Source organism: Hemiscyllium ocellatum, chromosome 11 (assembly GCF_020745735.1).
Source record: "Hemiscyllium ocellatum isolate sHemOce1 chromosome 11, sHemOce1.pat.X.cur, whole genome shotgun sequence".
Classification (NCBI taxonomy): Eukaryota; Metazoa; Chordata; class Chondrichthyes; order Orectolobiformes; family Hemiscylliidae; genus Hemiscyllium; species Hemiscyllium ocellatum.
Window position 1 is genome coordinate 95,445,648 of NC_083411.1, and position 27,303 is coordinate 95,472,950.

Consider the following 27,303-nt stretch of genomic DNA (forward strand, 5'->3'; position numbering starts at 1 on the left):
AATTTCAACTATTAACTGACCTGCATAATCATTTCTTATTTCAAGCTGAAATGTCGATTTGATTTACCACAATATACTGATGTACAAGCCCTTGTAGTATCACAGCAAGTTTGCAGCAATGAAAAGTCTGAAAATCACAACCCACATGACAAAGAAATTATCATGTTTCTGGTACAAATGAAAGCACTGTACTAAATCTTGACAATAACAGGCAATACGTAAACATGATTTGAACACAAATAACATTCAATAAAATCTTATTTAGATTCAAAAGGAATCATTGCATTTTATGATGCAATGGAATATTCTAACCAATTAGAGAAATGTCCAGGATGATAGGAAGATTTAATTTGAAATATTTGTAAAATAAAGAGGAGCACTTATTGTATATTTAGCTGGTACTTTGTGCTTACCAAGATGACAGATATTAAAGCTAGAGCTTTGTAAACAACCATTTTCAGGATCAAGTCTCCAGTGACATTTCCATTTCACATAGCAGTGTTTCTACTAACCAGTACCATATTATGGATGGCCTGTGTTCCAGTACCAATAGCAACTAGGTCGATCTTGGCATAAGATTATTTAGCATAGGATAGTCACATCAAGCAAAGAGGAAACACTCATCTCATCATCAGCATTGGATTTAAATGCATTGCATACAGTGGAGAAGGTAATGTTTTAATCCACCAAGTCCTAGATTATATCAGTCCAACACGAGGAGGAAAAATAAGATCTGAGGCACAATTTAGGAATGGAATGCTCCCTTATCGTGAACTGATCTACATACACCAACAAAGTCAGCACCATCCACTAAGCTAACCAATGCAAATTGATTTAATGTGTTTTATAAACATTAGAAATTTATGAATTCATTGCAATAGATATAAGGAAGGCATAATTCTGGAGTTTTGCTAGTTTACTTCAAAGGGTTGAGGATAGATATTTGCAAAACCTATCCTCAAGTCACTGGAATAAATAAACTTGGTAAAGCCCATTATAGAACAAATTGTACAATGCATTTAAAGAGCGGAGTTCAGAATTCAAAATGCCCTTTCTCTGTGTTTTCATTCCTACAATCCCACAAGGCCTGAACATTCCTTTGAGTGTTAATTATTCAAGGACTTAGTACAGGCTAACAAGACAGACTGAGAAACATCCTCAGTCATTTTAAATAAAGTACAAATGCATAAAAATATAAACATTTCAGTTTCGCTAAACCTAAATATCTACACAGAGACAACTACTGGTGGCAACAAGGGGAAAATCAACAATACTGTCGGTAGTGTTTCCTAACAGGGAAATAATAGCCAGATTTGAGATTAGCAAATCAGACAAGTCTTACATAATGTCTAAAATCTAACTATCAGCATGAAATAATGGTGTCAAAATTATTCCCAGAAGTGCTGAAGCAACTTCCTTTTGGAGGTGTTCAATGAATGGGAAATTTCTCAAATCACACAGCAGTTTCACGAAGAGAATTTTTTTTCTGCTCATCTTTGAACTTACAATGCTGAAGTTGCTGTTGTCTCTGTGTTTTGGTTGGAGAATAAGCTTCAGTGGCCCTTTTCACCCACACTTTAGCTTCCATTTCCTCCCTATTTTTCACATTTGGTAGTGCCTCACACCTCTTAGATGCCTCAGGAATGAAACCAGACTCAGTAGTCAGAAATTTTCTCATAAGTTCATTGTCAGTTGAGCTCGCAACTTCACTGAACTTTTTAAAGTTTCTGTCTGTTTTATCAGTACATGAATGTAAGATAGGACTTCCACATTTAGAATGAAGGTCTGAACGTACTCTTCTTAGCTTAGTCGTTGCTTTTGTATTCTTTTTTAATTCTTCAGTGCTGCCTGTGAGGAATCGAGTGCAATTAAGACTTGTGAGCATCTGATATCTGCTGTAGAGTGGTTGGGAACTGGTTGCTAAAGATACATCTGGAGATCTGTTCATTGGAGCTAAAGTTGTGTTTTGTGTCCTCCACGCTTCATCTTGCACAAAACCTTTTGTTGGTTCCAAAAGAAGTGTAGTTGTAAGGTTCTCCTCTGAATGTGATGCTCTCCGTTGACCAAAAGACCATTCTTCCCCAGTATCTTCAAATGAATCTAAAATAGTTTGAAGACAAAATGAAAAGTAAAGCTAATGACATCTTGAAAGTTTTGTTAACATAATTTATGAACAAGCGTTAATCGAAAAAAAGTTCTCATTAATTAGCTGCGAACTGACTTCAATTTTCTGGAGAAAATTGCCACAACCATTTCAATCTTTTCCAATAGGTATACCTTTTCATATAGGTATACTAATAGGTATACCTATAGTACACAAGTACACAAAATAGCAGCTTTTAATTTTATTTCATTGATGTGACAGATTAGTACCTGTAATACAGATTATTCACCACTAGGGCTGAGAATAAAATAATTTTGACTACTTACATTAGATGGTATATGTTATGATCCCAACCCATATTTTGAAACAGTGTATTAAAGTTTTATAGTAGTGGTTTGCATGTTAACCAGATAATCTGGAAATTGTGCACAACTACATCAACTAACAGCAACCAGTATTTTGAAAATATGTTAAAACAAACTAATCAACCTGTTTGTAGATGGTATTTCACACCTCTGGAGCAGGGTGGGACTTGAACCAAGACCTCTGAACTTGAGATATGGACATTGCCACAAGACCCATATTAGTTTTATATTAGGAGCCCGGTTGTTGACGTGATAAAAAGTCTTTAAGATTATTGTAGGCTATACATAGAAAGTATGTTTTCAGCTGCAAGGGGAAAAGAACACAATAAGGGCTTATAAATATATAATAGATTCAGAGTTGATAGGGATTCGGAAATGAGAAATGTTGGTTTACACGATTTTACATCTTTCAGTTTCTCAAGTGAAAATTCTGAACTTTGAATGAACCAATGAGGACAAATAAATACCAGTCTTAATTAACTATGAATTGCAAATAAAATTGGCTGGGATTGATGGCTCCCAAAAGCTGTGAATTAGATTGTGAACTGCTGAACTTAGTTTTATTCGCTGGAAAAACTGATTTCTTGTGCTTTTTTAAATCTTACACCATTTTTGTGTGGCCTGTTTGTGTGTTAGAAAGTCTTGGGCCAAACTTTCATGAAGGCTCAAGAAAATCTGTGTACATGCGTGGCTAATAATATGCATTTCCAACCCTCACATGACTTTTCAAGGGTTTGGGTTCACAGTGTATTTTGAGTCACAAAGGAGTATATAAGGAGTCTGGGTATAGTGTGAACTTATAGAAGGCCCAATTCAATGTCCAATTAATAATCCAGCACCTAACATTGTTTAAAAATCTTTATACCTCAACTCTCACCTCCCTTCCTCACTCTTGTCATCCAATCCCATGCATCTGCATTCCACCTTTGGGGGTGATATTGTGGGATGATTGTAATCTTTTAAAGGCCAATTGATTAGATTCCCTACAGCCTGATAACAGGCCCTTCAACCCAACAAGTCCACACCAACTCTCTGAAGAATAATCCACTCAGACCCACTTCCCTCTGACTAATGCACCTAAGTCGATGGGCAATTTAGGATGGCCAATTCATCTGACCTGCATGAGAAAACCCGCACAGACACGGGGAGAATGTACAAACTCCACACAGACAGTTGCCCGAGGCTGGAATTGAGCCCAGGTCCCTGGCACTGTGAGGCAGCAGTGCTAACCACAGAGTCACTGTGTCATCCCTTTCACATAATTGTCTGGCCAGATTGCAATTCTTTGGAATTTGTAAGAAGAAAGGCATAAATGTTGGGTTGAAGTGAGGGGACATAATGTGTGGAGCAGATGTAAGAAGCCCATATGTATGCCATCAACAGCTTGCAAATTGGTGAAAATTACAGTTTTAGGGCAAATGTTATTTGAGAAGGAGGTCTAGGCAAGAGCATATATCACTTGATTTTATTTCAGCCAATATTCTGGCTATGGCCTCAGTCATAGTTGTTCCAATGATAGTGAGCACTATTATCTCCCTCAGGGATAGAAGGTGCTGGCCCTTCACCAGTTAGGTGCTGCCAGATGGGAGCTTCGGAGCTGGAGTAGGCTATCTTGCTCCTTATACCTGCTCCACCATTCCGATCAGTGCTAATCTTCTAGATCAACAGCATATTCTCATTCCATTCCTATATCCTTTGATGTCACTGGTCACCAGAAACCTATCAATCTCTTAATATGTATAGCTTCCACAGCACTTTGGCGAGAGGGAAGTTGAAATATTCACCATCATCTTAGTGAAGAAACTCGCCCTCATTTCATCCTAAATGGCTTGCTTTTCAACCTAAGTTTATACCCCCGAGTTTTGGACTCACATGCAGTGGAAACATTCTTTCTGCCTTTACTCTGTATATCCTGAGGCTGGAATCAAACCTGGGTCTCTGGCACTGTGAGGCAGCAGTGCTAACCACTGAGCCATCTGGTCTGATAAAAAAAAGTTCAGAATCTGTAATTTTCTATTATAGGCATGTAAATGTTCTTAGATCAGCAAAACTACCTTCTGAACTGAGGCTTTTGAAGGACAGCCGAGCATTCATAGTGGAACAGCTGTCAAAGCCAAAGATTCCAGCACCACTGAGAGAATTCTATCTGTTTCCATTTCAAAGCAGAGTGTGGCCATCAGCCAATGGAGGCTGAGTGGATGCAAACCTTTTCTCAGTAATCAGGAGTAACAAGAAAGTCACAGCCAGACCTGCCAATCCAATTAAAGAGGACTAAAAATGACAACAGATGACTTTTTGGTTGATTTTAGTTTTAGTACGTTATGGTAATTCCTTCATTACAAAAGTACTAAGATACAAATAAACAATGATGGCTAGTGGAAGGGTCAATTTCCCTTTTGAAAACTGCTTGTTATGAGGATTTAGTGCTTTGAGCTCTCTCATCCAACACCCACACTTCAGACCTTGTTACCTCACAGTCTGCCATTATACACCACCCATTGTTAGCCACTAACAGTCTCCGCTAACAGCCATTCACCCTCCTAGCCAGATCGTTATCCACTTCTTTGTCCAATTGTTCTTCCCACTCTTTAGGCTCTATCTGCCCCTATCATTTACTCCTTATTCCCTTCCCAACCCTATCTTCTGACATTCATGGTGGCTCAGTGGCTAGCACTGCTGTCTCACAACACCAGGGTCCCAGGTTCAATCCCAGCCTTGGACAACTGTCTGTGTGGAGTTTGTTCTCCTGGGCGTGCTCTGGTTTCCTCCCACAGTCCGAAGATGTGCGGGGCAGGTGAATTGCCCATAATGTTCGGTGCATTAGTCAGAGGAAATGGGTCAGAGTTTGATTACTCTTCAGAGGGTCAGTGTGGACTTGTTGGGCCGAAGGGCCTGTTTCCACACTGTAGGGAATCTAATCTAATTTTTGTAGCTACCAGAAGTTCTGAGGAAGGGTCACCTGACCTGAAATGTTAATTCTGATTTCTCTTCACAGATGCTCCCAGACCTGCTGAGCTTTTTCAGTAACTTCTGTTTTGATTTACAGCATTTGCAGTTCTTTCAGTTTTCATGTATTTCTGTTGGTTTTGAAAGCCCTAAATTTCCTCCTTAGAGTGTTTTTGGCCCCTGGGGAAAGCCTACTGAAGAGTTGGGAATATCCTGAAAGGAAAGTGCAAAATATTTTAACACCTTCAAATGACATGATGATGCATAGAATTGTAATGTACATGTATTTTTCATATGATTCATCATAGATGTCTGACCTGCACAACGCTTACATTGGTCAGCATTGTGTAATTGTTGCTGTGCATTACAACACTTTTTCCATTTATCATAATGCATTAAAAATTTAAAACAAAAGTCATGTTGTCCTGTGATTTAAATAGACTTGCAGCCCTGGTTGTACAAAAAATATGCTGTTTTTGAAAGTTGAAAAGAAATGTCGCACTTGCTCTAATTCTTTGACTGGCAGACACTCTGCTTTGAAATAGAAATGGGATACCAGTCTGTCCTCTGTTTCAAGCAATGTAGCTAGAAGTGATGGGAAAGGCAGTTCTATGTTCTAGTTTTCAAGGACAATGGTATTTTACACTGACCCAACATCACTACTTAGGTAGATACTGTAAGAAATACTTTGTACGAGAATGGTGAATCAACTACATCAAAGGTTATAAACAGGTTAAGGAGGATTACAATTTACCATGCTAACCGTATAATAAGAAATGAGATATATTTAGTCATTTTAGTATTATGTATTCTACCACTTCTTGTCATAGGAATATCAGGAGAGAGAACAATTACATTTTTTGTTAACTTCTCATTTTTTGAACCAAATCCTCCGATGCTTTAAATGTGGGTAAGCCAAAAAAGTCTAAGATAATTATTACCATTGGAAGAGTGAGGTAGATATTTGGATGTACCCATTTTTAGGCAGTGACATGGTGGGTTCAATACTTGCACCTGAATGACTGAGCCTCCTTTCTTATCGAGCTGATGTGTTGCCAATAATTGGTTGGAGAAATATGAGCTAGCATTCCAGAAGCCCTCTGGGAAATAAAGGCTGGCGGACGCACTTTGCTGGTGGATTGTGTTTGAAGAAATAAAGACAGAGTGATTGCAATATGCAGACCTAAAGTCCTGAATGCCCATTTCACATGTTGGATTTGAACAACACTTCCCCCCACCACCCACCCCCCCGCTCTCCCCCACCACCACCCCCCCCACCCCACCCCACCTCAAGCTTACTTCCTACACTGAAAAAAAAAAGCCATATATCTCAGTTTGCGGGACCAGTGGCTTTTGGAATTAGAGAGATTAGGATATTACCCTGAAATTGGAAGAAAAACTCAGTATTCTGTTTTTATTGGACAGTTTCCAGTGTCTGTTACGCATTCTTGATTGATTAAATAAACAACTCAGATTTCCATGAAAGCACTTTAGCATTTGATCTGAAGGTCACATTCTGTGATGCAAAGATAGTTATTTAAATCACTACCTGTGGCAAATCATCAGAAGACATCCAGATGTTCATCAGAATACAAACTATGTCACAAAACTTTTTTTTTAATTTGTATGTACAATAGCAAGTTTATTTGCTTTTCAAGCTTACCTCATGACCCACCCAATTTTCACTGGCTGAATACTAGCAGTGGCATGACGAGGCCCTGAGTCATCATTAATTTCTCACTTCAGTGCCTCATTTAGTTGTGAGCAGGGTGGCTGTGCACAAATGTTCCCATCCTGGTGTTCACTGGATCAGGACTGGCAACGTGACAGTCTCCATTCCCCACTGTTCTGCTCGATAAAGTTCCTGTGTCCTCTAAACCCACCAGAAGGGGAGGGCAGTAAATTTTGCCCTGGTTGACACTGTTGACTATCTGACAACAGGGCAATAGATGCAGATGTACCAAACATTTTGGAAAAGAAAGAGAAGATGGGTTTCTGCTATCTAAGAGTAGAGCAGGAATATCAAAAGAGATATCGAAATAGACTAATAGTGCTTCTTGGTTATCATAACAATAGGTTGATATGGAGGATAGCTCAAGAGATATATGAGCAGTGGGAGTGGATTTTCTGGAACTAGGACCAGTGGCTCTGATTAGTGTACATATAATAATTCTGAAGTAAAGGTAAAATTACCACAGTCCCAGTGGACCATAAAGCTGCTTTGTCTAGAGAGAGAGGACTGGTGGTGGTTTAAACTGAGGGTCAACACACCATAAGCAAAGGGCAAGGTTGAGAAAATGGGACATCTGTGGAAACTTCAGCTACTACACGAATTGAACTCAGGCTGTTGATTTCACTCTGGATCGCAACTAATTGCCAGACCAACTGAACCAACCAACCATACGACGTGTACTGGAGTGATGTTCAGTTACTGGAGTATTGAAAGAGGATTTCATAATCTGGTAGCAACATGAAAGTGTAGGACACTGTTAGGTTTGTAGTTCCAGGTAGGAGAGAGATGCTGAGGGTTATTCTCAAATCTTGGTCCTGCAAACATTAGGGGCTAAGTTCATGAATCTGAGAGAACTAGGGTTGTGAACTTCATTTGGAAAGAGGAAAACCAGAGTATGTTCGTACTAAATGTGGAGAGGTGTGGAATGTAAGGGAGTGGTGGAATTACTAAGGTGTTGCAATGAGAAGGAAGATATAGGTGCTCAGTGAAGAGAAAAATCAATCAAACACAGGGAATAGGTAACAGGCTGACTGCTTGTGATTGGGAGAGATGAGAAAGATTAATAGTATATAGGGTAGAGGTGAGGGAAAGCAGGTGAGCATCTTGGCAAGGATTGTGATAGATGGAATATGAGTTTGTGCATCTCTCTCCTACCTGGAACCACAAACCTACCAGAGTCCTACACTTTCATGTTGCTAACAGATTTTGAAATCCTCTCCCAATAATCCAGTAACCGAACATCATTCCAATTCACTTTGTGTGGATGGTTGGTTCAGTTGGTTTGTCAATTGGTTGCGATCCAGATTGACATCTACAGTGTGAGTTCAATTCCTGTAGTAGCTGAAGTTTTCACAGAAATCCCATCTTCTTCAACTTGCCCTTTGCTTATGGTGTGTTGATCCTCAGGTTAAATTACCACCAGTTCTCTCACTAGAGAAAGCAGCTTAGGACAATGAAAGAAGGCTGAAAAGAAAATTACCCTTAGAATGAAGAGGACAACAATTTCTCTACACTGTCACTGAAGAGTTATCAGCAAAACCTATGAAAACAGCCATGAAAGGGAAGGGAGGGAGGTTTAACAGTGGTCACCTCTCCATCCCACTGACATTTGAATGAGAGTAAATCTGCTCATTGCAGGGCTTTTTATAAATGTTTGGGAAACATTCCTTAGCATACTCTCCCCACAATCCTAGTTGCATACTCCAAATTCATACACAAGTTCTCTATCTTATTCCTCATTTACTGCAGTGGATAACCTGCAGAATGGCACCAAATTCTCATTTTCTGGTGGCAGAATTCAGCTGCATGTGACAGGGTTTACCAGGCAGTACAGGTACACAATCCTTTATTCAAAACCCTTGGGGCCAGCTAGCTTTTGGAATTCGGAATTTTTCGGATTTCGGAATAAGTGACAATTTAACAGTGAAATTTAAAAAATCTTACCAAACAGCAGACGCACCTGTGAGTATTATGAGCACTGAGGCAGAACTGACACCTGCCAGAGCTGGGCCACATTGGCACATCACATCTGAGTAAGGTGGGTCGAGGAGGTGTGGAGTTGGGTTAACTGTACACCAAACAATTGTGTTATGGAGAAAAAAAACCTTCACAAAGAAAATTTTGGATTTTGGGGTTTCGGATAAAGGATTGTTTTCTTGTACTTATATCTGCTTCTAAGATGGTGTCTCAGGATTGTGGTGGCAGAGGAAAGGGATGCCTTTTAAATACCAATGAAGTTTCCTTTGGACAAAGATCGCTACCAGTGCTTTTACCTTGATCTGAGATTTTCTTTTGCCATTGTTTTAAATTAATTCCATAAATTATTTTCTATTTCAATGCAATGAACCAGATATGTTACCTTTTAGAGATTCAGTAGAAAAGGCCTTTCCATGCTTTCCAAAGAATGACAGTGCTTCAGGTACTTTAAACAACTCTGAACCTGAGCTCATCTCCTTCTCGTCCTTCACAGATGGGCTTTCACAGAAGCTGGGTGAAATGTTCATTGGTGTGTGGCCGCCACTTATGGAGCTGCAGGAGTCACATGTAGACTTTGAGCAATGGCGTTCTGCCTTTGCAAATCTCTCACTTTCGTCATTGGAACCCCTGTTCAAAAATTAAGGGATGTTGGATTATTTGAGAGAAAGCATGTTCAGCCACACCTTTCACACCGGAGAGCAAACTATCTTGCTTCCGATCAGTTTTTTTTCAACACCTCCCCATTTGGAATTCTTCTGTCCTTTCACTGACATGGTACCTGTTTTTCTTTACCTAGCAATGTGCTGAGATTTCTGTGATATTTCACAAATATATTTCTGTGATAGTTCACAAATATCAAAAGAGGCAGGGCAGAAACAGTAAGTATTTGCAGCTTTAACAATTGAAATAATGGCCTTGTCATTGTTTGTGTGCATAGATTTTTGCGATGACTAATGGTTACAGAACATTCAAAAATGAAAAGCTACCTAAGAAAGTTTAACAACTGGAGTCCATGGTCATCCAAAGGAGGAGGATAATTATAGGTATGAATAACTTGTCACACCACGCACTGTTAAAGGCCTTTGATCATACAGCTTTCCCTGCTTGTCAGTTATTTAAAATAAAGGATTTTTTATTTCATTCTGTTCAGCATTACTTACAATTGGTATTTCAGCTTTCTGCGCAGGAGATAGTGAACAACATCATTGTCCGTTTGCATCAAACTCATTAACACTTCATGTTGGAACTCTGGAGAAACCTGGATAAAGTAACCAATGAAAATAATAGTGTATTGAAAAACATAAGCATAATGCTTTTAATGCTGAACATACAGAGGACAATTGAAATCTATGGCAAATTGCAGCAGTTTAATGGTTTACATATCAAATAACGGACACAGGAAATGATTAACAAACTGCATTTGAATTGCAGGATTCGACTGGTATATATGTAGAGTAATTCGTACCTGGATGTGAGGAACATGCTAGAATCAAATTAATGGTTAAAATTATAGTTGTTAAGGATTCATAAGTAAGCTCCCTCACCTCAACGCTTAAGTGAGCTGTGATTTAATTTGCACAACAGGGGTCTTATCCATTGTTTGGTGAACAAGTTGGAACTTTGTATTCTATTCTCTGTATTCAAGTTAATTTAAAGTGGGCAATTGATTGGGCAGCCTTAGGCCTCCTACCTAATGAAATCCCCAGTGGGGCAGAAATCTCACCCCCAAGAGCTGATGGCCCGGTAGAGCCTTGCTCTGTCGTGAATAGTGGCCACTGCTGATAGACAACATTGAATATAGAAGCAGGAGTAAACCATTTGAGCCTGTTCCACATTCATTGTGATTATGACTAATCATCCAACTCAATAGTCCCTACTTGTTTTTTCCTCCCATGTCCTTTGATTCTTTTAGCCTCGTATCTAATTCTTTCTTGAAATCATACAATATTTTGACCGTAGCTGCTTTCATTGTTTTTGAATTCTATAGGCTCACCACCCTTGGCTGATGAAGAATCTTTTCCTCACCTCAATCCTAAAACCCAGTATCCTTAGACTGTGACCCTTGGTTCTGGACTCCCTCACCATCAGGAACATACTTCCTGCATCTATCTTGTCTCATCTTGTTGGACTTTTATAGGCTTCTATGGATCACCACTCACTCTTCTGAAATCCATCCTAAATTCATGTTCAAATTCTTCTCATGTCAGTTCTGTCATCTTAGGAGTCAATCTGGTAAATACTTAACACATTCCGTCCATAACAGAAGCATTCATCCTTATGTACGAAGACCAAAACTATATACAATATTCCAGATGTGGTTTGAGCAAGGCCCTGTATAATTTCAGCAAGACATCATTGTTCCTCTTTTTGAATCCAGTCAGTATAAAGGCCAACATACTATTTGCCTTCATTACCACTTCATGCCCATATTCTCACCTTCAGTGAGTGGTGTATAAGGACCAGATCTTGGTGCACATTCCTCTGTCTCAATTTAGAGCCAGATAATAATCTGCCTTCCTCTTTTGTTTTGATGCTGAACAGGATAATCTCATATTCATCCATATTATATTGCATCTGCTATTTGATACTTCAAAGGGGACCTACAAGTGGGGGCCTGCCATCGATTGATGGAGGTGAGATCAGTCAGGATTGGGGTTGGAGAGAGAGTCTAACAAATGGGAGGAGGGGAAGAGGGAAGTCAGAATCAAGAGCTGGTGGCTTCCTGCAGGGGCTTACCTTTGCTGATGTCAGCTACAACACAATGTATGGACCCCACCACCAGCTCACTCCCACACTATAGGGCATTGGCAAATCTGCCAGGGTTTGCTGGGCAGTCTACCCCAGTTGCCAGTGGTTGACGCCCTTAAGCATCCCTGTAAAAGATCTCAATTGCCCCTCCTTTCCATATGTTATATAAAATCAAAAAGAAATGTATTCATTTCCTAAAAATATGAAAATTTTGTAAATATTTTGCAACGTTCAAATCTAAAATTTCCCCAAGAAACAAATTAACATCAGCTTCATTTATTTTGTCCATATCTATTTGGCCTGTAGTGATTAATTTATGGAATGATTCTGATACAGTGCAAGACTGAATTCCCAAACAGTTAATTTCTAAACACAGAAACAAAGTAACATTGGAAACAGGAAAAGGCCTAGGCAATTTTGCTCACCAGATCTGCTCCTCCATTCAGCATGATCATGGCTTCTCCTTTATCTCAACACCATACTCATACCTTTCTCCTTGTACCACTTGACACCTTTAGCCTCTAAAACTCTTACCTAGCTCTTTCCTTAACATTTATTTTTTTTTAAGACTCATTAATGTGATGTGGGTGACACTTCCTGAGCCAGCATTCATTGACCATTACTAATTGCCCTTCAGAAGGTCATGGTGAACTGCCTTCTTGAAGTGTAATCCGTTTGGGGTAGTAAGGGTGTGCCAAGAATTTGATGCTGTGACACTGAAGGAACAGTGATGTATTTTAAATTCAGGATAGTGAATGGTAAGGTGGGGAATTTGCAGGTGATGTTCCCTTGTTTTGTGACTTGGCCTCCATGGTCTTCTGTGGTGGTGAATTCCACTGTAAAGACTTGATTGCTCATTTCCATTCAAAATATGTTCCTTGCCAGCCTAACGCAGTCACTGAGGAGATCGGGGACAGAAAATAGACGAACTTTTGCTCTTTTTAAAAAAGATTTTATACCACAACAACAGAGATAATGTAGTTAGTACCTTTTGAATATCCTAATGTGTCCCAGGGCAATTTGTAGGAGTATGGTAGTGAATAATTTGTGAATAATGGAGAACACAGCAAAAGAACATTGGAATATTCAGGTAGAGAAGTAATGAAGATTGAAGGGATTTTAGTTACAAATAACCCAGGAGTAGACTGGAGTCAGACATGCTACTGAGTAGTGCACAAATAGTCTTAGTAATGTGTGGAAATGTTTGGCTTCAGACAGCTTCAAGGAGACAGATCAAATTCCTGGCAAGGGAATGGAGTAAGTAGCTGGGATTGAAGGCAGTGTTTCAACCTCCTCAACACTTAATTGAAGGAAATTTTCATGATTGTTTTTGCAGCAATTACATTGAGTGGGCCAGAAATGGATGATGATGTAGAGGTGAAGTTGGGTGAGGTTCTTGATGATGACGAGAGTACTTGGTCAGATCTCGGCTGAAATATTGCTCCTCACTTTCAATTGCAATTATCCAAAAATTAATTCCATCAATTACATCCAATCCACCCTGCTCTAATTTATGTTTCTTCCCAGTTAAAACAAGTGAGAAGTCTTTCATCAAGATTTATATAAACCTCTGGAGTTAAAATACTCTGGTCTTCATTTTTAGAATTATAGATGAGTTTCTCACGCACCTACTGGATCATAAGTACAACGAGGTTCGTTACCCCAGATCATACAGACTGCTTACATTTACCTTCATAAAACTGCTAACTTTCACCCTTATCTCAGTCAATTTGCTGTCAAAATTCTCATTTGTGCCTTTCCCATTTATATACTTAACCATTCTGATTAACTTCTGACTGGCCCTTCACTCTCCTGCCTTTTCAAAAATCAACTCATCCAGAATACTGTTGGTGATTTAAGAAATGTCCAAAGAACTGGAGGTGCTAGAAATTGGAAACAAGAACCAAAATTGTTGAAAAATCTCAGCAAGTCTGGCAGCATCTCTGGAGAAAATTTTAAAACCTTAATCTTCAACCAAACCTTGATCACTTCCTGTTTTTATTACGAAAATTGGATTTTTTTTCCTACTAAATTTGCTATATCAATGCAAATTTACGTTTTAAATTTATAGCATGAGAGTAAGCCTTGGAGTGCAGGTTCACAGTTCCTAGAAAGTGGAGTCGCAGGTGGATAGGATAGTGAAAATGATATTTGGTATGCTTTCTTATATTGGTCAGAGCATTGAGTTTAGGAGTTGGGAGATCATGTTGTGGCTGTACAGGACACTGGTTAGACCACTTTTGGAATATTGTGTGCAATTCTGGTCTCCTTCCTATTGGAAAGATGTTGTGAAACTTGAAAGAGTTCAGAAAAGACTTACATAAATGTTGCCAGGGTTGGAGGAGTTTGAGCTATAGGGAGAGGCTGAAGAGGCAGGGGCTATTTTCCCTGGAGCACCAGAGACTGAGGTGTGATTTTATAGAGGTTTATAAAATCATGAGGGGCATGGATAAGGTGATTAGACAAGGTCTTTTCCCTGGGTTGGAAAGAACTAGAGGGTATAGGTTTAGGGTGAGAGGGGAAAGACATAAAAGGGACCAAAAGGGCAACTTTTTCATACAAAGGGTGATGTGTGCATGGAATAAGCTGCCAGAGGAAGTGGTGGAGGCTAGTACAATTACAATGTTTTAAAGGCATCTGGATGGGTATATGAATAGAAAGGGTTTAGAGGAATATGTGCTAAATGCTGGCAAATGGGACTAGATTAATTTAGGATATCTGGTCAGCATGGATGAGTTGGGCTGAAAGGTCTGTTTCTGTGCTGTACATCTCTATGCCTCTATGGTGTAATATCGGAATTCTGAGAAATTTGATTAAGTTGTTTATGGGGATGTGAAAGACACATACTCATACTGATGATCTTGGATATCAATCAGGAGCAAAAACTTATGATGTACATTTCACCTTTTCTAACCAGAAAGAAATAAGGCTAAAAGTTGCCATTTTACCACTGGAGACCTCGATTCACTTCTATGTTTTCCTGGTTTGTATGCTTCAGTGCCATGATAAATATTGCACTATTCCATTGAGACATCAGCAAGGCTGATGCTCAGTGCTTTGTATTTCATTTTTCTGAAAAGGCTGCAAAGAGTGACAATAAATTATCTTGATTCCTCCAGATGTTGGAAACATTTTTTCCATTTCCCATATGAAAGCAGAAGCAACAGATGAAGATAAAACAACTGAGGGAAATGTTTGTGATAATGCCGGAATTTCTGTGTAAACACTAAGAGGAAAATCTTGGCAATATATATCACATGGCAGTGAATGACACATTGTGATATTTACTTGAATGAAACTGAAGAGCCAACCTTGCACTTTAAAGGAGCTTTATCCCCCTCTAGGGCTTTAAAATCTCTCTTTGAGCTGAAGATTCTGTTTGTTTAGTGTTATCTATATATAGGCTGGGAAAAAAATCCTCTCTGTTGCTCTTCTGCTTTGTTGAAATTGCCAATTTTGGCTGTAATACAATTACAGCCAAAATCTCACCCAACTATTAATTCTTTGTGTTACAAATGCATGTGCAGTTGGGTTTATGTTCCTGGCATTAGAGAGAAGAGGCTTACACTTTGTTTATTTGTGGCAGAGCATGATCTAATGCCAATGAATCAAAGGTCATGACTGTTACACCACAGATTCCCTGTGGGATTGCCCTATGAAGAGGAAACTCACTTGTATTACGAGAATAATATGATAGTGCTGGTGAGTATCTTTAAAGGGAAAATCCAAACTGAAGATTGAAATGCATTTCCCATTCAGGGTCTTGACCAAGATCCAATATTTCAGTAGACTAGTGTTATGGTCAGAATGATGGAGGGGACTTTGCTACAAGGCCATGTCAATGCTGTACATCACAATTATTGCTTTCTCTTTTTCTGGGGCTCTGGGGAAGAGGCAATAATTTGGCCCAATGAGACAGAAATTCATCAGTGAATTAGGCTTGCCTCTGCTGTCATTTGTGTGTGGTGAGCGGGAGGAAGAGGGTAGTGGACTCCTGGTATGAGTGCAGGGATGGGAAATCAAGTCAGGTGGTGGTATTTGTTACCACTCACATTTTCCTGCATTCTCCATCTGATTCTAGCTATGATCAGAGGGATGACCACAAGATATAGGAGCAGAATTAGGCCATTTGGCCCATTGAGTCTAGTCCACCAACTGATCATAGCTGATGTGTTTCTCAACCCTATTCTCTTGCCTTCCCCCCATAACCTTTCGTTCTCTTACTAAACAAGAACCTAGCTAACTATGACTTAAACACAGCCAATGAGTTTGCCTCCACAGCCTTCTGTCGCAATGAGTTCCACAGATTCCTCTACCTGAAGAAAATCCTCTTCACCTCAGTTCTAAATGGTCTTCCAATCGCTCTGAGATTGTACCCTCTAGTCCTAGTCTCTCCTGTTAGTTGAAACATCTTCTCTACATCCATTCTATCCAACCATCATAATTCTGTAAGTTTCAATCAGATTACCATCTCCATACTTCTAAACTCCATTGAACCAGATTCACAGACCCAGAGTCCTCAACCACTCCTCATCTGTCAAGCCTGTTATTCAGGATCATTTTTGTAAGCTTCTCTGCACCCTCCCCAAGGTTAGCTCATCCTACCTTAGATGGGGGGGGGCCCAAAACTCCTCTCATATTTCAAATGAAGTCTGACCAGAGCCTTATACAGCTTCATCAGTATATCTCCGCTTTTAATAGCCCACTTGAAATGTGAACTAGGCTCCCAGGGCCCATTGTGCTTCAGATTTCTGGAACCTTTCCTCATTTCGAAAATAAGCTACACCTCTTTTCTTCCTGCCAAAGTGCATAACTTCATACTTTGTCACTTTATATTCTGTTGCTTCTTTGCCCATTCTTCTTGCTTATCCAAGCCCTTCTGCACTTTCCCTACTTCCTCAGCAACAATGCTCTCAAGTTTCTTCATCTACATCATTAATGTATAACATGAATAGTAAGGGCCCCACACTGACCCCTGCAATAACTCCACCAGCCACCAGCTGATAAAGATCCCTTTGTCCCCATTCTCTGTGTTTTGCTAGTTGGGCAAATCAACTATCCATGGTAGTAGTTGCCTGTAAAATCATGGGGTCTTATTTTATTTCGTGATAGGATTCTATAATTAAGGAGGCAGGTAGCATTCTTTAGAGGCAGAATTGAGTGTCCCACATTAGTGATGTCAAGGTGAAGAACATCTCAAATCCACTTGCAAGAATCCTGGAGAGAGAGAAGGAGACTCCAGACACCTTGGAGTGCAGGTTCAAACCTCCTTGAAAGTGGAGTCGCACGTAGATAAGATAGTGAAGAAAATGTTTGGTACGCTTTCCTTTATTATTCAGAGCATTGAGTACAGGGGTTAGAAGGTCATGTTGTGGCTGTACAAGATTGGTTTGACCACTTTTGGAATATTGCATGCAAATCTGGTCTCCTTTCTATTGGAAGGATGTTGTGGAATTTGAAAGGGTTCAGAAAAGACTTACAAGGATGTTGCCAGGGTTGGAGGATTTGAGCTATAAGGGGAGGTTGGGGCTAGGGCTGTTTTCCCTGGAGAGTCGGAGGCTGAGGGGTGAGCTTATAGAGGTTTATAAAATCATGACAGGCATGGATAGGATAAATAGCCAAAGTCTTTTCCCTGGGGTGGGGGGAAGAGTCCAGAACTAGAGGGCATAGCTTTAGTGTGAGAGGGGGAAAAATATAAAACAGACCTGAGGAGCAACTTCTTCATGCAGGTGGTAATACGTGTATGGAATGAGCTGCCAGAGGAAGTGGTGGAGACTGGTACAATTGCAACATTTAAAAGGCATGTGAGTGGGTATATGAAGAGGAAGGGTTTGGAGGGATATGGGCCAGGTGCTGGCAAGTGGGACTAGATTGGGTTGGGATAGCCGGTCAGCACGGATGAGTTGGACTGAAGGGTCTGTTTCTATGCTGTTCATCTCTATGACTCTATGTTTTGATCCACATTGGCACCAATAAAATAGCTAAGAGATCCTATTTGGGGAATGTCAGGAATTACAAACAAAACTTATAAAAAAGACAAGGGTTCAAAGGTTCTAATGTCTGGATTAATATTTGATCCATGTGCAATTTGGCAAAGAGATAAGATGGGGAAAGTAAACATGCGGCTAAAGGAGTGGTGCAGAAACAAGCATCAGTACTGAACCAGACAGAACTGTACCATTAGGATGGGCTCCACCTAAACTGGTCTCGACTAGGATCCTAGTGAGAAAGGATAAATAGGGTGGTCACAAGGACTTTGATAAGCTCTCTTGAGCCCTCCCCCACTTAAACTAGTTTCAAGGTTCCAGAACAGTGATTGGGCAGAGTGGATAGAAAGGGTCAAGAATCTAGCTTCAAGTATAGACGATGAGGGGATAACTAGGAGAGGGGGGATGAGAGTTTTGTACTTAAATGCACATTGTCCATGAGAAAAGGTAAATGAGCTTGTACTGCAGCTGACATTGGTGAGTGCAATGTTGTGGGCATCACAGAGACATGGCAGCTAGGGGATCAGGGCTTTGAACTAAATATCCTATCGAAAGGACAGGTAGGTGTGCAGAGGGAGTGGGATTGCCTTATTTAGTAAGAAATGAAATTAAACTAACAACAAGAAGTGACAGAGTTGGAAAACATAAAATCTGTATGGGGAAAATTGAGCAACCAGAAAGGAAAGCCGAACCTGATGGGAGTTATGTACAGGCCCCTTAGTAGCCATCAGGTTGTGGAGGCCAAGCCTTCTCATTTAAGAAAATCATGGTTAGGGTCTCGATTAGTAAGGATTACAGGAGGTGGAAAAATAGGATTAAGAAACATGTCAGCCATGATTAAATGGCAGAGCAGACTCAAAAGGTTGAATGGCCTAATTCTGCTCCTCTGTCTTATGGTCTGTCATTAGATTGGATTGTGGGAGGAAACCGGAGCACCCGGAGGAAACCCACGCAGACATGGGGAGAAAGTGCAAACTCCACTCAGTCAGTCAGTCAGTCGCCTGAGTCGGGAACTGAACCCGGGTCTCAGGCGCTGTGAGGCAGCAGTGCTAACCACTGTGCCACCGTGCTACCTACTCTTGGTATATGAATTAGTGTACTGGGAGGGTCACAGTTTTGAGAGCAGTCATTGGCACTACTGCCCTGCTCTTGAACAAAGAGAAAAATATTCTTGTGCTTTGATTGCTGTCAGGCATTCATTGTCAAAGGAGCTAGTGCAAAAGAATTTCAATCAACCTGCAAAGCCAACAATTTCAAAATCAACCAATATCAATACAATTGGTAACATTTGCTTTAATGGCTGCAACATTCTACCATTTAATCTTCACAAACAACCTAGAGACTGAGCTATTTATTTTGTGTTAACTCAGTTTTATTTAGATTCACGACTTATTCTTAACTTGTGTGTATGCAAGTTGCATTATTATCTCTTCTCACATTTAGTAACTAATCAACTCCCTCTTCTGTTAACTCAAGAAGGCCAGGTTGAATTGTCTCTTTCAAACATGTACATTCACGTCTTCGTGGGAGAACAGCAAAGTTATACTTGTGTCCATCTGGGAGGGCAGGAGAATAAAGTGGAGGAGTCAATTTGTCCCTTCGCATCTGTGAGCTTACCAATTTGGAGTATCCAGTCTGAACTTTGTAATCACATGGGAAAACTTGCTTGGTGCCAGCCTGAATTCATAAATTCTGTTCTGATTTATACCATAATATGTACCAGATAGGTTTGCTTCCTATATTGAGCACTTGTGCACACTATATATATTTTTTGGAGAATCCAAACTGGATTAACTTTGAGGAAAGGTCACTGAACCCAAAACATTAACTCTGATTTCTCTCCACAGATGAAGCCAGACCTGCTGATATTTTTCAGCAATTTCCATTTTTGTTTTCAAACTGGATTGTCTTTCCTTTCGTGAAGGATGTAACTGCAAATGGGATTTGTGCCCCTGCCTTCAACAAAACAAGTGTGATATTTCAGACTAGTCATTTTTGTTCATTCCCTTTTGACAGTACAGAGGTTCACTGGTTATATTGACAATTCTGGAAGCCTTACATAATGAAAGCATTGCTCCATCAGAGTACCAGGCCTGACCAGACATATTGCTGGAGTTTTTATTGTGAGGCATTTGATTAAGTGAAATGTTATTGCATTTGATTTACAAAGTTTTTGACTGAGATTTTCATTCCTGAAACTAGTATCATGCTGGTCATGTGTGGTTCAGGAGAAAATACCCAGTTAGGCATGATCTCCGTTCTGGGAAGGGAAAGGATAGAAAGGGATAGAGTTTTGTCTCATACGCACATAGCCACACAGGCTAGTTCATGCTGACACAGGCAATTTAAAAGAGCTGCCTAGATTTTAGATTAGATTCCCTACAGTGTGGGAACAGGCCCTTAGGTCCAACAAGTCCACACCAACCCTCCGAAGAGTAACCCACTTCCCTCTGACTAATGCACCTAACAATTTAACATGACCTAACCTGCACATCTTTGGACTGTGGGTAGAAACACACACAGACAAGGGGAGAACGTGCAAACTCCACACAGACAGTCACCCAAGGCTGGAATTGAACCTGGTACCCTGGTGCTGCAAGGCAGCAGTGCTAACCACGGAGCCACCATGTCACCCACTTTTCTTGGACTTCTCCTAGATGTTTAATTAGACTTTAGGTATTGTATTCGAATCCTCACCTCTCATAACCCAACACCCCCTTCACCCACTCCCTATTCCACCATTCTACCTCAATGCCAGTTTAATGCTAACCCTCATTCCCCCATTGCCCATTATAGTTCAATACTAATCTAATGCAAACCTACCCACGACCTTGGTCCTTGCAGCCCTCGTGCTAAGTCACCCGGTAACCACAATAAACAAACATAGAAGTCACGTAAAGATGAAATAAAATGAGGGTATAGAAATATATTGCAGACTTCTACAAGGGGTTCTACGTGTGGAATGTTATAGGGCCCTGAAAAACATGAACTATAATGAGAAATCTATAGTGAAAGGAACAGTTTCTGTGCAATGTTATCAATGTTAGTGTCCCCTTGGTCCTCACTTTCTACCCCACAAACCTCCACATCCAAAGGATCATAATGCCACTTCTGTGACCACTAAAGCGATGTCGTGATCAGACACACATTCTGCAGGGACTATCCCCTCTGGGACAGATTTGTGAATTCCCTCTCCACTCCCAACATCTCCTCACCCTCCCAGAACACCTTCCCCTGCAATCACAAATGTATAATTTACTTCCTCTCTCCTCATTGTCCAAGGGCCTGGACATCTTCCATTTGAAGCAATGATTTTCCTGCACTTTACTCATTCCAGTTTGCCATAATCCTGCTCACAATACGTTTATTTAAAATTGGGGAGAGGAAGCACAGACTGAATGATTGCTTTGCAGAACACCTACTTTCTACCCATAAAAATGACCCTGAGCTTACAGTTGCCACCACTTTAAACCACCACCATGACCCCATTTCAGTCACCGCCCTGCTTCAATGTTCCAGTGAGCCTCTGTGCAAGCATGGGGAATAGACTCTTATTTTCCACTTGGGGTGCCCACAACTTCTAAATCTCAACATCAAGTTCAATAACTTGAGAGCACGATTCCTTCCTTCCATGTTTATTACCTTATCCATCCACCCCCAAACACCCTGCTATGATGAATTACTTTCAGCACAGTCTCACCCACTCTTAATTCCATTATCATATTACATGAATCACTTTCAGCACAGCTTATCCATTTTCTCCCATTGTTCATTCCCATTATCACTTACTCACCTTCTCTTCTGTCCTGGCTTACTATCAATAATTCCCTTGTCTCTCTTACCTTTCATATCCATCTCTCTCTGGGCTCTGTCTCCACTTGCCTGATCAACACCTTTACCAACACTCCCACCCAACCTTGTCTTCAGCATAGATACCACTTTTTCCTAGCTGCTAACCAATTTGATGTAATGTCACTGGACTCAAAGCACTGCAGATTCTGCCAGACCTGCTGAGTTTCTTCAGCAATGCCTGGTTTTGTTTCATATCTTAAGCATCCATAGTTATGTGTTTTATTATTCTCGTTGAATAAGTATATTTTTAGACCCATCTTCCAATTCCCATGCAGTTTCAGTCCCTCTGTTACTTGTGAGGAATACCAGGGTGATCAACAGGGAGCACAGACCTGATGTTAGAAATCTCCCAGCATTTAGTTTATCAATAAACATGCTTGAAGCTGAAGACTTGAGCAAAGTACTGGAATAGAAACTGAAATCTTGGAGCTATATTACTTTGTAATTTTTTAGTGTTTTCAGGAAAGTAGAATATAGAGAAAAAATTTGCACACAAAATGGTAAAACGTTATGCTGTACTTACTACAAAGAGGGTTGAGTAGTTTTCAATCATCTTTTGAATGACCCCAATGATTGCGGAGCTTTCCTCTACTTGTGCTGCCTGCACACTGTAGTCTTTCTCAGACTGTATCTCCCTATAAAGGAGGTTTGGGCCAAAGATGGTAGCCAGATTGACGACAGTCATTTTGTTTCCAGTCATCTAAGAAAAAACAAACAACCACCTTCTCCATGAGTACCATTTATTATATAGATATCTGGTAGAATATTATTCATCAACTGGAACAAATGGGACAGAATAATATGAGCAGTGAGTTCACAGTTTCCTTGTCTGATGGGAGAAACTCTGGTACTGGAACACAAAGTTCTAAAATTGGATCCACATTGAATACATACATCTTTTTATATTGACTTCCCTTGCAATCATTAAAAGATAAATATACAGCTCATTCATCCAAATTTATTTAACACTTGATTTGTCATACATAGAAATTAATTCCATATTTAATTAAAGAGAAACTGCCTGATACCAGTCTGAAATTTGCCTTTTGTCAGAAGAAATTTGTAGACCTACTGCTACAGGTTCAAGGTGTACCTCCACCTTGTGACAAAGCAAATGGTTCTTTAGGCTACTTCAAAAATTCATAGGATCATGTCAAACTATTCAGCCATTTGAGTCATGGCTGATCATCCAACACAGAACCCTGTGTTCTTAAACTGTGGCCCCTGTTTCATTCTATCTCCTCACACTATGAGCTCTCCAGAGTGATCTTGTCAAAGAACTTCACATTGACCCAATTCTCAGTAAGCTGCTAATCAACAACTAGCATTCTGGGCTCATGTTTTGAAATTTAATCTCTACACCAATCTTGGTTTACAGAGAAAGAAAATTACCTTTGACAGCTCACTCTTTGCTAACCACTGCTCCCATGATGAACGTCCTTTTCATTTCTTCAGTCCTATGTTAAACCTTCGTCTTGCTCACCTATAAGCAGCCTCATGGTAACATTACATAGAGATGTAGGAACTACACTGATTTGTACCTTTTCACCACCTCTATGAACTACTCCACTGTTTCCGTCTGACAACATATCCAATATCCAGTCTTAGATAAGTTTAGTTAAATTAGTAATCTCTCCAGTCTCCATCACTCTTCTTGATTCTTCAAATACTTTTGCAGTGTCACCCTGCTGAACTGACATGAAGCGATTAATGAGTCAACATTTGCCAGCAAGTGTGAGGAAACAAGAGAAAATTGTAGTTTAACTTAAAGGTAGAATCATAACATTCAAAACTCAAGGAACATTATTCCCTGAAGTGTGTATCACACACTTTGCTCTGTCACACTGTGAGACATTATGATCCTTTCCGGCCACATTTCCTACAATAATGTCATCTGAATATAAATATATTTTATCATAACATCCCATATTACACTCTATTTCATGTCTCAAATAAACAGTACACCCCGAAAGTTCCTTAAGGTTTTAAATGCTTTCCTACCATAACCACTTTGGGTAAAACACCCAAAAAACTGGCATGTTTATGTTTATTTGTTACTCTCCAAAAATTCTTCAGGTGAAAGAGCGGCACTCCAAAAGCTAATGCTTCCAATTAAACCTGTTGGACTATAACCTGGTGTTGTGTGATTTTTAACTTTGTACACCCCAGTCCAATACTGGCATCTCCAAATCCTAAAATTCTGAGCAAGTGAGGAAGATTGTTCCCATCAGAGGAGAGTGCATGGCCAGGACTTCCAGAGCCTGCAGTTTCTGCTTCATTATCTTGAATGGAACTCAGGATATTAGTGGCAACCAATTAGCTCAACACAGGAGGTTGTGTATTGGCTTCCGTAAGATATGTAAAGCCTGAAAAATTTTAATAGAATTAAATATTCTGCAGATCAGCCTGTTTTCTGAGAGTCCTGTCAAGATAAATGCTCAAAGTGGAAAATGGTAACGTAGAGAGTTTAGAGCTTCAGGACAGGCCGAAATGTATGTCGCTGAAAATGTGTTGCTGGAAAAACGTAGCAGGTCAAGCAGCATCCAAGGAGCCGGAGAATCGATGTTTCGGGCATAAGCCCTTCATCAGGAAATGTATGTCTACCAGATACAAGAAATATCAGAGGCTTTATGTATAGTCAACCTCTTTTAACTGACTATGAGGTAACCGAGTATGGAAGTTAGCTTTGCATACTGCAACCAAATCCAACAGTCAGCAAACAGAGGAATGAGGAATTAATCTGATTTTATTGTCGTTGGATCAGACACCGAGAGAATTACTTGCTTTTTTCAAAATTGCTAATGTATCAAAATTGATGTCATCATTACCTCTTGTCCATCTTCTCCAAGCGAGTCATGGGCATGGCTTGCCACCTTTGATAGCAACTCAAGCAATCGGAGTAATGTGTCACAGTTACATGGAGGTAACAGATAAATCAGCAGCTGGAGGACGGACAGCTGTTCCTTCTTCTTCATGGCTGCACCAAACAAAACAAGATTTCAGGACGTTATGATATAACAGAATCTTTTGATGTCAACTTTTAATCAAACCATTCATCAGCAATTTGGATACTGTGATGATGGGTGTACAAAACATTATTAATATCTGCGAAGGTAGGTTGGAAAGTAGAGGTCGACACGTTTGTGCTTCACAATTCTGTGAAGATGACTTTTTTTAAAAAGGGACAGAAACTTTATTTTAGCAGTGAGTTAAGACCAATATTTTGAAGCCTGTGACTTGAACTAAATGACAAGATAAGCTAGGTTGTGAGATAACTGTCAGAGCATTTTTGAAGTTGAGTTTTGATGACCTACAGGAAGAGAGATAGAGACCTGAAGTAGGTTCAGTTCAGAAGCAACTATCCATAATAGCAAAAGGGTAGTTTGGCTTTGAAAGTCTCCAGTCCATTGGAAGTGACCATAACCTCTTTTAGCAGCCAAAGTAGAGAAGGCCGAAAACCTTCAGGTTTGCTTTGAGATCAGAGAAGAAAGATTATTGAGTTAACTGGTGTGAGCATGTCTTAGGAAGAGACAGAAATGGAACAAATCCCATCTGGTGACTGCAGAAATTTGCCTGTGGTCTCATCAGTTCAATTTAAAAAAAGTGCACATAGGAGTATTATTTCACTGGGGTTGGATGCCAGTAATGGATATTGCTTGGAAAATACTTTGCTGTGTATAAGATCATTCCAAATAATCTTATATTTTTCTTTTATGTGAAATCAATTTTGATGTTCTTCTGTTAAATGTGCATTGTCTTGTCAACATGTTCAGTGACTGATCACCATGGTAACCAAATTGTAAAAACAAAATTTATGGTCAATCAGGCCAAATTTCATTCTAGCATCTGACTTACTTGGTACTACTGGGGTCTCCGGGGTCATAACCATGTGGAGGCTCTTGATGGAATGAAATGCCACTGAGTTTAAGAAGGGTGTCTGTCTTTCAAAGTGAGTCGATAGAGATATTAAGCATAAAAGCTGCAGACATGTGCAATATAATTGCGTGGATCGGAATTTCAAAATCCCTCAGAGCCCTGTCAATTTCAGTCCAATAATATACTTACGTTGTAATAAAGTAGGACACACCAAAGTCATTTGCTGGAAGTTACATAGGCGATCTGTTTGAGCAACAGGAATGCCTAAAGAATCTTAGAAAAGGGGGGAAATCAGGAAATGAAAAGGGTATTAAAATGCAGCAGCATGTTCCCTCAGAACCTGCGACAAAGGAATATATGATTCAGGACAATCAAGAAAGTCAGACAATTGGAGTTTCTGAATATCTTATTTCAAAGGGACAGCATGCCCTTATTTTTCTAATAAAGGAGATAAGCCAGTAAAGTTTTTGAAAACCATTGGAACAAATCAGTTATTGATTCTGAATAATGATACAATTAGGCTTCCAGAAGGGCTAATGAATGAAAGAAACATTAACTGGAAGAATTTGTTACAAATTGGTCCCGTTATATACAGTTGGATTAAAGAGTGATTTAGTAAATGAAAAGTTGTAATTACTGTAATAAAGCAAATCCCTTTTAAAAAAAATTGGGGATGTTATCTTGGGATAGATCTGGTGGATTAAAAAAAAATTGGCCTCTAAGTGTTTTGGACCAATCAGTGAAAGTTAAAAAAAAACTGAAACACTCCAGAAGGTACAGCCTTGGATGTTTCCTGACTGTATTTTGTCTATATCACAGATTAAAAGAAATAGACAGGAAGAGTAGCATCTATTAAAAAGGGAGGTGAATTGGAAATTCAGTTGTTATCTGACACTATTTTCAAAACTTAAATGAAAAGGATGACTGTAAAGAGAATGAATCTGGTCTGTTTAGCTTATCTACTTTAATAGAAATGCAACAGATAGGTTGTGAGTTGAGAGAGCCATATCAAATAGCCTACTCAGGGATTGAATCAGTGCCAATACCTGAGTGTTATTATTGAACTAATGAAGTGATAATGTGAAAATGGATTCAACATCAACTAACATCCAATAGCGGATGGACAGTAGTACATCTGGTGGTAATTCCAGCTGAGTATGATAAAACCATTTTCCAAGTAGCTCCAAAATTCTGTAACTGGTTGCTTGGATATTTAAGAGGTAAAAACAATGACTGCAGAGGCTGGAAACCAGATTCTGGATCAGTGGTGCTGGAAGAGCACAGCAGTTCAGGCAGCATCCAACGAGCAGCGAAATCGACGTTTCGGGCAAAAGCCCTTCATCAGGAATGAAGGCAGTGAGCCTGAAGCATGGAGAGATAAGCTAGAGGAGGGTGGGGGTGGGGAGAAAGTAGCATAGAGTACAATGGGTGAGTGGGGGAGGGGATGAAGGTGATAGGTCAGGGAGGAGAGGGTGGAGTGGATAGGTGGAAAAGGAGCTAGGCAGGTTGGACAAGTCCGGTCAAGTCATGGGGACAGTGCTGAGCTAGAAGTTTGGAACTCGGGTGAAGTGGGGGAAGGGAAATGAGGAAGCTGTTGAAGTCCACATTGATGCCCTGGGGTTGAAGTGTTCCGAGGTGGAAGATGAGGCGTTCTTCCTCCAGGTGTCTGGTGGTGAGGGAGCGGCGGTGAAGGAGGCCCAGGACCTCCATGTCCTC

General features: G+C 40.0%; 1 protein-coding gene across 2 annotated transcripts in view; it reads right to left on the minus strand.

Moving 5' to 3' along the window:
• Positions 1 to 331: 331 nt before the first annotated feature.
• Positions 332 to 27,303, minus strand: part of arhgap36 (Rho GTPase activating protein 36) — a 230,383-nt gene continuing 203,411 nt past the window's right edge. For both annotated transcript variants that reach the window (XM_060832279.1, XM_060832280.1), the window contains exons 8-12: positions 24,540 to 24,688; positions 22,235 to 22,411; positions 10,285 to 10,382; positions 9,507 to 9,751; positions 332 to 2,100 (exon numbers count right to left, since the gene is read on the minus strand). In XM_060832279.1, coding sequence (XP_060688262.1) covers positions 1,454 to 2,100; positions 9,507 to 9,751; positions 10,285 to 10,382; positions 22,235 to 22,411; positions 24,540 to 24,688 — 1,316 coding nt within the window. In that variant the 3' untranslated portion in view covers positions 332 to 1,453. The remainder of the gene's footprint in view (positions 2,101 to 9,506; positions 9,752 to 10,284; positions 10,383 to 22,234; positions 22,412 to 24,539; positions 24,689 to 27,303) is intronic.